Source organism: Lipotes vexillifer, unplaced genomic scaffold, assembly GCF_000442215.2.
Source record: "Lipotes vexillifer unplaced genomic scaffold, Lipotes_vexillifer_v1.1 scaffold1654, whole genome shotgun sequence".
Classification (NCBI taxonomy): Eukaryota; Metazoa; Chordata; class Mammalia; order Artiodactyla; family Lipotidae; genus Lipotes; species Lipotes vexillifer.
This window is the reverse complement of record NW_006794528.1, coordinates 401,653-413,753: the sequence shown is the minus strand read 5'-3', so window position 1 is coordinate 413,753 and position 12,101 is coordinate 401,653. Positions and strand designations below refer to the sequence as shown.

The following is a 12,101-nucleotide window of genomic DNA, read 5'->3' as shown; positions in this document are numbered from 1 at the left end:
AGTGGGGAGAGTGGACATCCTTGTCTTGTTCCTGATCTTAGAGGAAATGCTTTCAGCTTTTCACCATTGAGTGTGATGTTAGCTGTGGGTTTGTCATAGATGGCTTTTATTATGTTGAGGTAGGTTCCCTCTAGGCCCACTTTCAAGAGTTCTTTTTCTCATAAATGGGTGTTGGAATTTTGTCAAAAGCTATTTCTGCATCTATTGAGATGATCATATGGTTTTTCTCCTTCAATTTGTTAATGTGGTATATATCACACTGATTGATTTGAGGATATTGAAAAAATCCTTGCATCCCTGGGGTAAATCCCACTTGATCATGGTGTATGACCCTTTTAATGTATTGTTGGACTTGGCTTGCTAGTATTTTGTTGAGGATTTTTGCAATTATGTTCATCAGTGATATTAGCCTGTAAGTTTCTTTTTTGTGGTACCTTTGTCTGGTTTTGGTTATCAGGGTGATGGTGGCCTCATAGAATGAGTTTGGGAGTGTTCCTTCCTCTGCAGTATTTCGGAATAGTTTCAGAAGGATAGGTGTTAACTCTTCTCTAAATGTTTGATAGACTTTGCCTGTGAAGCCATCTGGTCCTGGACTTTCGTTTGTTTGAAGTTTTAAAATCAGAGTTTCAATTTTGGTGCTTATGATAGGTCTGTTCATATTTTCTGTTTCTTCCTGGTTCAACCTTGGAAGTTTGTACCTTTCTAAGAATTTGTCCATTTCTGCTAGGTTGTCCATCTTATTGGCACATAGTTGCTTGTCTCTTATGATCCTTTGTATTTCTATGGTGTCCACTGTAACTTTTTTTCATTTCATTTTTTTGAGCCCTCTCCCTTTTTTTCTTGATGAGTCTGGCTGAAGGTTTATCAATTTTGTTTATCTTCTCAAAGAAGCAGCTTTTAGTTTCCTTGATCGTTTCTATTATTTTCTTCATCTCTATTTCATTTATTTCTGCTCTGATCTTTATGATTTCTTTCCTTCTGCTAACTTTGGGTTTTGTTTGTTCTTCTTTCTCTAGTTGCTTTAGGTGTAAGGTTAGGTTGTTTACTTGAGATTTTTCTTGTTTCCTAAGGTAAGATTGTCTTGCTATATAAACTTCCCTTTTAGAACTGCTTTTGCTGTGTCCCTTAAGTTATGTATCATCAAGGCAGGTCTTCTGCCTTGACTAAAGTAGTTAATACTCATCAAGGAAAAAAATCTGTTCAGAAATCTCTGAAAGTAAATGTGAATTTTAACCTTGCAATTAAAAGCAAGGCCTCAGGCTTAGCCAACAGTTATGTCATCAAGAGAGCTCTCAGATTATCAGTCATACAAAAGAGTGAATGACACCATAATTTATAAAACTTTTCTGAGGTTCTTTCTTCCTCTGGTTACTAGTGGGATATCCATAGAATAAATTCTATTTCATTAGCTCAGAAAAAGTTTTGTTACAAACTTTCTTTAAAAAGAGGAGAAAGGTGAGAAATACGTTTCACCTGGCAGGTCAGTATCTCTGGCAGGCATTCTTGCTAAACAGAAGAGACATTCGTAGGTTTGACTTTTGTTAAGTTATAACACAAATTCATTACAACAAAGTATCTTTACCTCGTAATGAACAAACTGGTCCATTTTCTTGATTCTTAGAGCGCTTATTTCTGAACTGACTTGGAATATCTAATGAAAGGTCTTAAAAGGAAACAGGAAAACAGAACTGTTAAAGGCACATAACCACACTCAAAAAATAATTTCAAAAATTGATGTATTTTTAAGGAGTTATCTCTTTACTGTCTTAGTTTTCAAAGGAGACATTACAGTTATTATTTTAATACAATATCGTATCTCCATATGCCAAATATGTCTTACCTAGGAATGGATCAAACTTTCTAGATTCTGTCCCACATATGAGGCAGTTAACCTCATTTTGGAGAATGCCTCCGAATATAGCCGTGACAACTGTAGATGCTCCATTTCTAAAGAAAACCACACAGGAAAACATCTCAGTAAAAAACTAAAGTACATATGTGTAAAAGGTCCTATAGGTGGCTGTGTTTGGGGGGGGGGGTATATCATTTATTAATTTAAATTATAAAATAACACAAAAATTTCGAAGCTATATCTAGACGTTTACCAAATAAAAGGTTTAAGCCACTGTCCTTCTCCCAGCTCCTCTCCCAATCCCACTACTTTGTACAAAAGTTACTAACAAACAAACACTGAACATTACTAACAGTTCACGTACATGCCTGTACTCAGGGCAACAGGACCCCTTTCCCTCAATTATACCCCTCAGAAAAGAGGGAACTGCCTTAGATTGGACCCTTTGCAAGACTTCTCATATTATGGGGAGCACTCTCAATGACTTTACTTTGAACAACAACCTTGATCAAAGATAGTTTCAGATTTTTTTTAGAGGGTCATATTTGGGGAAAATGAGGTAAACAAATTTAATACATACTTAGTCATCACTGGTGGAGATATGACTTCACATTTGAAGTGCTGGATGTTCCTATCAACAAGCCTTTAAAAAAGCTCACTTAAAACAATATAAGAATTCCCTTGTGGAGATCAAAAAATATGTACAGCACTTTAACAACAATAAAGTTACTTAACCTCTCTGTGCCTCAGCTTCATCAAATGTGAAACAGGCATAACATCTATCTACCTCTGAGGCCTGGTGACGATGAAATGGGAATATACCTACAGTGCTTTTAGACAAGTGCTTACCAAAAAGAAAGCCCTTAGAGTGTTGTAAGCATCTTTTATAACAATAATCAGGATCATACCTGCCCTTTGCTTTTCTTTCCCAAGTATGTATCTTGGACACGTAACTCACTCTTTGACAGGTGCACAGCCTGCCACGGTAAGGACAGAGAATGCACAAGAACAGCTAAGAAAGTGCACCAGTGACAGCATGATTAGCAAGCACTTACATGCCAGGCTCCATTCTAAGAACTCTGAGGTAGATAAGATCATCTCCATTTTGCAGACCAGGAAGCTGAGGTTCATAGGTTAAATAACTTGGCCCAAGGTCACACGGCTGGCCTGACCTGAGCACCTGCTGTGGACACTATGCTCCTTCTCTTAATTTAACTAATATAACATTAATGGGTAAAATCAACTATACTTCAATAAAAATATATTATTATTTTAAAAACCAAAATGGCGGGCTTCCCTGGTGGCGCAGTGGTTGGGAGTCCGCCTGCCGATGCAGGGGACGCGGGCTCGTGCCCCGGTCCGGGAAGATCCCACAAGCCGCGGAGCGGCTGGGCCCGTGAGCCATGGCCGCTGAGCCTGCGCTCCACAACGGGAGAGGCCACAACAGTGAGAGGCCCACGTACCGCAAAAAAAAAAACCGAAATGGCTTTGGGTTTCACTGCAACAACAGGAACCCACATAAAATTGTCAACAGAATACAGATGAATCAGAATAAAAACAAAAATATTAATGGATACTGAGGTTCATTTGTGTGCTTTCATTAATAGTACTACAGTGAACACAGATAATAACTTTTGTGCACTTATGCAGTTACTTGAGCCAGTATATTGCTCTTTTTCGCTAACAGCAATTTGAGGTGGTTTCTGTCACTTGCAGTCAATAGAACTCCTAAAACACTGAACCGTAAACTTCGAGTTGCTCCAAATTAGACCTACTGCAATGATGAGACAGACAAAACTTACCTGAGCAGTTCTATTATTTTAAAAGTTTGCTCCCTTTTCTATGAAAGGGCTTCCTTCCTTACTGGCAAAAGAAACATACTGTAGCTTTTTTGTTTTTTTACGTTGTTCATAGGATACACATGGCTTTAGTAAATTACAAAGGGAAGATACAATGGGAACTGTAGGAATATAATGGCCATATCAGGTTTTAGATTTAATATCTGTATCACAACAAAGGATATACCCCCCCCACCAAAAAAAATCTACTGAAAAATAAAGGGACTATGACTGACCCTTTCATACTGATGTTCACACACACTGCGGCCTTTAATTAAAATGGAAACTGCAAACTGCTTTGTTAAAACTCAATGTACTTCTTCCTTTATCATTTCTTCCTCTGAGAAAAAGATACTAATGAATTCTTGGCTATCTGATGTGTATGGCATTACGCTTAGTCATTATACAATGACTTAAAACAAGATTCACGAATTATTTCAAAATCACTGTTCCATTTATCATAACTACACAACGAGAGAGTTTAAATATTGGCTACTTGGACAGGCTATTATGCTGCAAAGTTCCTTTATACTGGCACTCATGATTTTCTACGTGATAAAAAGAACACGTCCGCCATTTATTTCTATCATCCTCACCCCCACCTTCAGTAGGGTTCAGTGTGTTTATACGAATAAATACAAGTACAGGAGACCTTTTTTTTTTTGTAGTTTTAGCAAATAAGATCCTTACATCCTGAAATGCATCCCCCAGTGAATTTAAGGGAATATAAAGGAGCCTGAGTTTTGAATACTTGATTTAATTTTTTTATGTTCCTCACTAATGGAACTTAAAATTACTATTATTTAAAATATCATGAAAGGGTATGGATTAATACTGAAAACTCATTAGTTACTAAAAGAACATCTTATATCACACAATGTGATTCCCTAAGGGTGCCCTGGGCATCAAATAAAATTATAAAGACATATATCCTCTCACTTCACACAGACTATCCTTCACAGAGCCCAGCTCAATATCCTTTGTGTATGAATATATCATCCTAAAATACAAAACAGAATTTTTCTTTTAATACTATGTTTGATTTGGTGCTAGCAGCAAGAACATTTCTACCAGATCACAGGTCCTTCCCTTTCTGTACTGGATTCTAATTTGAACCATAGCTCCTAGGACCTAGGTTCAAACATTTTAAAAAGTATGGTAATTCATATTGACTGCCCATCTCTGATACAGTCAGATTGGCTATGAGACTGCTCTGTCATTAAAAAGACCTTATCTTACACAAAATCCGATTTACGGACTGTCAGGCAGTATAGTACAGCAAACGCTATATATAACTTACTCTTTTCTTCTTTCTTTGGGAAGTTCGTCTTATAAATCCCTTTCCTGCATAGGTCAATATGAAACTTTTCCCAAAATTTGAACAAAAGGAGACAACTAACCAAGGTCCAAGCTGAAATAAAAGTCAATTTTCTCTCCCTCAGCAAAATGAACATTCTGATCTCAATGTATATTTTGGGGTATCAGTACCTGGGAAAGCAACCCGAAAGGTTTGTTTTGTTCATACTGAGGGGCAAAAAAAAAAAAAATTCTGAAAAGTTACAAATGCCTCAATTTGATTAAAGAACAGACATATTTTTGGAAAAATTTAAGTCCAAATGAGGCTTTAGAAAAATTCACATTCAAAATATTTTAAATTAGTGAACAAATGTAATTATTTTAGTATATGAAAGTTGTCTCCCATACATCATTCAATACATTTGGAGGAAAATTTTTAAGTGTTAAATTGTACAAATATTTTCTATTTTTTCAAGTTTAAAAATAATCTATAGCAAATAACGATTAGAACTACACCTGGATGCAAGTACAAGATGCCTTCTATCTGGAAGCAGGAGGCATATGCTAGTCCCCTTGGTCACAAAGTTCAAATGCACAAAAGTTTCAGCAAAGGTCCAGAAAACTTCCCACCTTCCATTATAAATCTAATGAACAAGAACACCAGTAGAAATCGGAGGTCTTCCCAGAAAACAAAACGGAACTAAATCTTACATGCAACATTTGTTACTTGCAGACAGAGGAGAATTCTCCTGCAGAATTGATGAGCGGGAAATACCGTTGAAACCGCCCTGGAGTTCCAAGTGCAGGTGGTCTAACAGGTAGCGCATGAACTCATGAGCGTCCTGCTGCTGATAGCCCCTTGAAGCAAACAGAAACAGTCACTGTGGGGCTCCGCCTGCCCAGCCAAACAGGCAGGAGGGCAAAGGGCTGAGAAGGGCCACAGCCCTGCGCTCAGAGCACAGGGAGGCGCCCTGATTCTTCCTCCTCACTTCCTCCTTGTTTTACTGGTAAAAGCACCTTCAAGACAGAATTCCACTACTGAAAAACAAGTTTGAAAACACAGACTAGTACAGCTAACTGGACTTCTAGTGCTCTCAACTGACCTCACTTAAGAGGAAAACTGAGGGGCAAAAAAGGGGTTGTGTGACCTGCCTGAAGTCCTGCAACAGGAGAGTATCATGTCTCCTGGATGGACTGTGAATCTTCCCATTTCCCACATGGCCTCTCTAGAAGATGCTCAAATGTTAAAATTTCACATCTTAACCTGCACCAGAAAACTAGGTCTAAACCACCATTATAAGAAATAAGGAATTTAAAACTAAATCTTTAGACTGAAAGATACTAATTTTTAAACACTGGCTGAAAGGAAGAAAAACTTAAAGATGTATAGCATTCTATACTTGCATCCTAATCTCTGACTCAAGACATTTTTTAAATAAATAAAAACTTTAAAACGCATTGACTCATACTTATGCTCTAGCCTAAAACTTTAATATATACAGCAACATATTCTGAGGTTACTTCTTACACTATATTCAGTCAGGAAATTCTATGGAATTCTTCTGCTAATACAGATCAATGACAAGTGAACAGTAATGAAATCTGACAGAAAGGTAAGCTGGTACAGTTGGAAGGTAATAGAGGTTTATGTAGCTAAATCCAGCAATGATATCTAAAGTACATTCGTAAAATTATGGATAGGAAAGACTACTGCCTACATTTTTACAGGCATGGAAGGTTCTCTTTAATCTTTGCTCTAAGTGGCAAGTTTTCTGGCCTGGTCTTGAGTCAAAACTTCCACCACTCTTCCAGGCAGTGGTTCCATAAACAAAATTTCTTTTAACCAGAGTCTCCCCGCTTTTCCTAAAATTTCTCCTGGAAATAAATTATGGAAATGATCTGCCTAAAGTCACTTTAGCATTTCACTGTAACTTTTTCTACACTATTTAGCAACTAAATATTAATATATATGTTCAGGTATTTCTTCTAAGACTCTTAAGAATAAAAATGTTAAAATTCAGAAGTATTCAAAGTTGGTAGTTCCTTTATATATCTAAGGAGGTGCTTTAAACTTTTTCAACATAACATACATTTTTTTCGTGACTCAAAGGTAAGATCAGTATTTCAGGTCATATTTAAAATTCTATCACACATAAAAAATGTTTTATTCTCTCACCAAAATAACCGAATATCTAATCATTATTTTCTAAAATGGATCATGAAAACCAGTACCTTGTAGTTATGTCAATTTGCGTTTTCATCAAACACATCCGTCCCTTTTTAAAACAATCTGCCTAATGTACATTAATGAATATTTCCAACCATACCAAGATTCTCTTGATTCTCTTTCCTTATATCAAAATACATTATTTTCTAATGTTTCCTTTACCATTAGAAACACATTTGTTGACCTACGTGAGATCATGGAACACTCATTGTTTTATAAAGATAAGTTATGGGGATCTGTTTCAATTTGTGATCTTTACCAGATAACAAAAAGTCTATGTTTCTTCTAGGACTGGGACATTTTTTTTGATTCTGACTAAAGAGACATTTACACGTCCATTTCTAAACATTTAAATAAAACCTTTCATTGATTTATCTGAAAATCTTAATAATTATTATTTAGTATATTAAATTCAACAGACTTCAGTTATCTTTTCAATTATTTCTCAATTATACAGTCTGGGCTTCAGAGTTTCCTCTGCAGTCAACTTAGGTTTCTTCTGTTTGGTAATCATGTTAAAGGAAACACCCCTCACCTTTGGGTGCAGTGTTCATGTTCTGTATACAAATTATTTCAGTGATGTCACCCCAACAGGTGTTTGTGAATTAGTGAGGAAATGAATTTATGAAGAACCAACTGGTATCTCTGTGACAGATCAGAATTGAGAAAGAAAAGAAGACAGAGGGAAAGCATGATGGCTCCAATTTTAACACACTGTTCCTTATCTTCACTTGTTTGTGACCTTCGATAAGCATTACCTCTTTCTCCTAGTATCTGCAGAAACTCTGTGTCATAAAGATGCTGTGAGAAATCATCCTTGGAGAGCACACTGCAAATACAAAAAGCCTAGAAGATCATGAGGCATCCCTTTTTGAATGAGGGGGCAGAGGAGGACAGACACTGCTGAGGCACAACGTATAGGAACACAGAGCAACTGTCTCTTCACAACAGGTTTTGATACAAGGAGGCAAGCCATATTTATTCGGATCTGAAGAACAAAGAAATGTTCCAATAAAGAATGATCAAGGAAAATGTTACTCTGCACCTGCTTAAGTGAAAGGCAGACACTGCAAATAATAAAACAGACACCACATAACACAGGCACACACAAGCACTTGTGTGATGCTCCAACATGCGCAACTGTGACACATGCCTGTGCATTACTGACCATTCTCTGTGTTTTGGCAGGACCAGTACCTTATGTGTAAAATAGCAAAGACCAATACGGAATAGGATATGCCTCTACAGAATCAAATTTTATCATACAAGCGCAAAATTCTTCTTCTGAAGTACCTAGGACACATTAGAATTTTAGAGTCTGTTCATATTTAAAATAAGTTATTGTTTTGTCCAAATTATCTGCAAAACCAAAATCAGTTAAATTTAGCTATTCCTATCCAGTGTGAGGCACCAATCAAGGCCGAGTTTCTTCAAGACAAAAATACCAGAAAATGAAAATGACAAAAATGCTGTTTACAAACACACACAAAAAAAGACGATAGCTGAATTCTTAGAACTAATACAGCATATCTGGTTTTATTGCACTTTGTTGTGTTTTGCAGATACTGCTGTTTTGTACAAATTGAAAGTCTGTGGCAACCCTGCATCAAAAGCAAGTCTGTTGGTGCCCTTTTCCAACATTTGTTCACTTTGTGTCTCTGTATCACATTTTCGCAATACTTTAAACATTTCCATTATTGTTATTATTTGTTAATGTGATCTGTGATCAGTGAGTGATCTTTGATGTTACTACTGTAATAGTTTTAGGGTGCCACAAACCATATAAGGCAGCAGACTTAATAAATGTGTGTGTTCTGACTGCTCCACCGACAGGCTGTTCCTGCCTCTCTCCCTCTCTCGGGCCTCTCTATTCCCTGAGACAACAATATTGAAATTAGTCCAATTAATAACCCTCAATGGCCTCTCAGTGTTTAAGTGAAAGGAATGTCACGCATGTCTCTCACTTTAAATTAAAAGCTAAAAGGATTAAGCTGGGACTTCCCTGGTGGTCCAGTGGTTAAGAACCTGCCTTCCAATGCAGGGGACACGGGTTTGGTCCCTGGTCGGGCAACTAAGATCCCACACGCCACGGGGCAACTAAGCCTGCACGCTCTAGAGCCCGTGTGCCACAACTAGAGAGCCCACGTGCTGCAACTACTGAGCCCACCCACCACAACAAGAGAGAAGCCTGCAGGCCACAATGAAGCTCCCATGTGCCGCAACTAAGACCCGATGCAGCCTAAATAAATAAATATTAAACAAACAAACAAACCTGAAAGGAATAAGTTTAGTGAGGAAGGCATGTCAAATGCCGAGACAGGCCCAAAGTTAGGCCTCTTGCACCAAACAGCCAAGTTGGGAAAGCGAAGGAAAGTAAAAGTGCTGCCCCAGTGAAGACACGACTGATAAAAAAATGAAACCCTACTGCTGACATGAAGAAAGTTTTATCAGTCTGGATAGAAGATCAAACCAGCCACAACATTCCCTTCAGCCCAAGCTTAATTTAGAGCAAGGCACTAACTCTCCTCAATTCCATGAAGGCTGAGAGAAGTGAGGAAGCTGCCGAAGTCTGAAGCTAGCAGAGGTTGGTTAGTGAGGCTTAAGGAAAGAAGCCGTCTCCATACGAGAAAAGTGCAAGGCAAAGCAGCAAGTGCTGATGTAGAACCGGCAGCAAGATATCCAGATCTTGCTGAGATCAATAATGAAGGAGGCTACACCAAATAACAGATTTTCAATGTAGATAAAACAGCCTTATACTGGAAGAGGAGGCCATCTAGGACTTTCCTAGCTAGAGAGGAGAAGTCAACGCCTGGCTTCAAAGCTTCAAAGGACAAGCTGCCTCTCTTGTTAGGGGCTCGCTAACACAGCTGGTGACTTTAAATTGAAGCATGCTCATTTATCATTCTGAAAATCCCAGGACCCTTAAGAATAATGCTAAATCTACTCTGCCTGTGCTCTATAAATGGAACAACAAAGCCTGGATGGCAGCATATCTGTTTACAACATGGTTTACTGAATATTTGAAGCCCACTGTTGAGAGTTACTGCCCAGAACAGATTTATTACTGCTCATGGACAACACCCCTGGTCACCCAAGAGCTCTGATGGAGACATACAATGAGATGAATGTTGTTTTCATGCCTGCTAACACCACATCCATTCTGCAGCCCATGGATCAGGGAGTCATTTTGACTTTCAAGTCTTATTCTTTAAGAAATACATTTTGTAAGGCTGTAGCTGCCATAGATAGTGATTCCTCTGATGGATCTGAGCAAAGCAAACTGAAACCCTTCAGAAAGGATTCCCCATTCTAGATGCCATTTAAGAACGTCATTTGTGATTCACGGGAAGAGGTCAAAATATCAACATTAACAGGAGTTTGGATGAAGCAGATTCCAAACCTCATGGATGACTCTGAAAAAAGTTCAGCACTATTTGGAACAGCTTTATTTCGATATTTGCTAATTTATTGCAGCGGTCTGGAACCAAACCCAAACATTACTGAGGTATGCCTATATTGTTTAAATATAAAATATAAACAGCTTGGTGTTTTTTTAAAGTCCTCTATTTACAGATAGAGGATTATTATTAAATTAAATAGATCTTTTCAAGTGATATTTTATTATCTACAAAGATCTTTTATATTTTCTACAAAGCCAAGTAGAATAGCTAGCAAATTCAAGAAAGATTTCTCAGTAATTTCTTCATCCATCATTTTTAAACATTTGAGAACATTGTTTTGGGAAGTCAGTGAAGATACATTAAATCAAGTTTTACATGAAAAGTAGAAAGAGCATGTAAATGACACGATGAATCAAGGGAATAAATACTATGACCTGATATGAATTATCAAGAGACCTTCCTGGAGACTGTTAGCATTAACACTTTAGGATTCTAAAGAAAGAGATGTGACCACAGGCAAAGCAAATACCGCGGACAGGAAGCAGATGACACACAAATATGTGGAGGCAACAAGACAAAATCATGTTAAGGAGAGCAAGGAGTAACAAAGGCTAGCAGAAAAGACTACCAAAATTACAAAAGCTAACTGTCTTTTGACCCAGCAATTCCTCTTTTAAATACCTGCATTATACGTGTGAGATTACCCACTTCAGCACTATTTGGAACAGCAAAGAAGAAGAAACATAACCTATGTGATCATTGGTAGGGGACTATTAAATAAATCATGATGCAACCATAAAGTGGAATATTATGCAGCCATAAAATGACTGAGAAAGCTATTTATATACTAACATGAATCATCTCAAAGTAGAAAAGCAAGAGATGTTACCATTTATGTTAAAAATTATGCACATGCTTTTATGTATATACACACAGAATATCACTGAAAGGATACACAAAAATCTGTTAACTGTGGTTGCTCCCGGAAAGCAAAAGGAAAGGCTGGGGAATCGAGTAAAAGAAAAAACTTTCATTGTATAACCTTTCTTTACCTTTTGAAATTTTGAACCATGTGTATTTTTGTCTATTTAAAAAAATACACTTTAAGGTATTTTTATGAAAAAAGAAAGGACAGGGCTTCCCTGGTGGCGCAGTGGTTGAGAGTCCGCCTGCCGATGCAGGGGGCACGGGTTCGTGCCCCGGTCTGGGAAGATCCCACATGCCGCGGAGCGGCTGGGCCTGTGAGCCATGGCCGCTGAGCCTGCGCGTCCGGAGCCTGTGCTCCTCAACGGCAGAGGCCACGACAGTGAGAGGCCCGCGTAACGCAAAAAAGAAAAAAGAAAGGACAGGAAAAGCTGGGCATACTAGGAAGCCATAAGAAGTGTGGTAAGTAGATATATGTATGCTGGGAAGTTCAAACTCAGGAACAGTTTCCCTGCTGAGTGACTGGCTTTTGGTTTGGGTGGGAAAAGAGAAAGAATAGCTCT

The 12,101-nt window shown here is 37.9% G+C and overlaps 1 protein-coding gene across 1 annotated transcript in view; it reads right to left on the bottom strand.

Moving 5' to 3' along the window:
* Positions 1-12,101, bottom strand: part of USP3 (ubiquitin specific peptidase 3) — a 90,960-nt gene that overhangs the window by 22,774 nt on the left and 56,085 nt on the right. The window contains exons 9-11 of the mRNA XM_007467213.1: positions 5,698-5,844; positions 1,841-1,947; positions 1,583-1,663 (exon numbers count right to left, since the gene is read on the bottom strand). Of these exons, the coding sequence (XP_007467275.1) occupies positions 1,583-1,663; positions 1,841-1,947; positions 5,698-5,844 (335 nt within the window). The remainder of the gene's footprint in view (positions 1-1,582; positions 1,664-1,840; positions 1,948-5,697; positions 5,845-12,101) is intronic.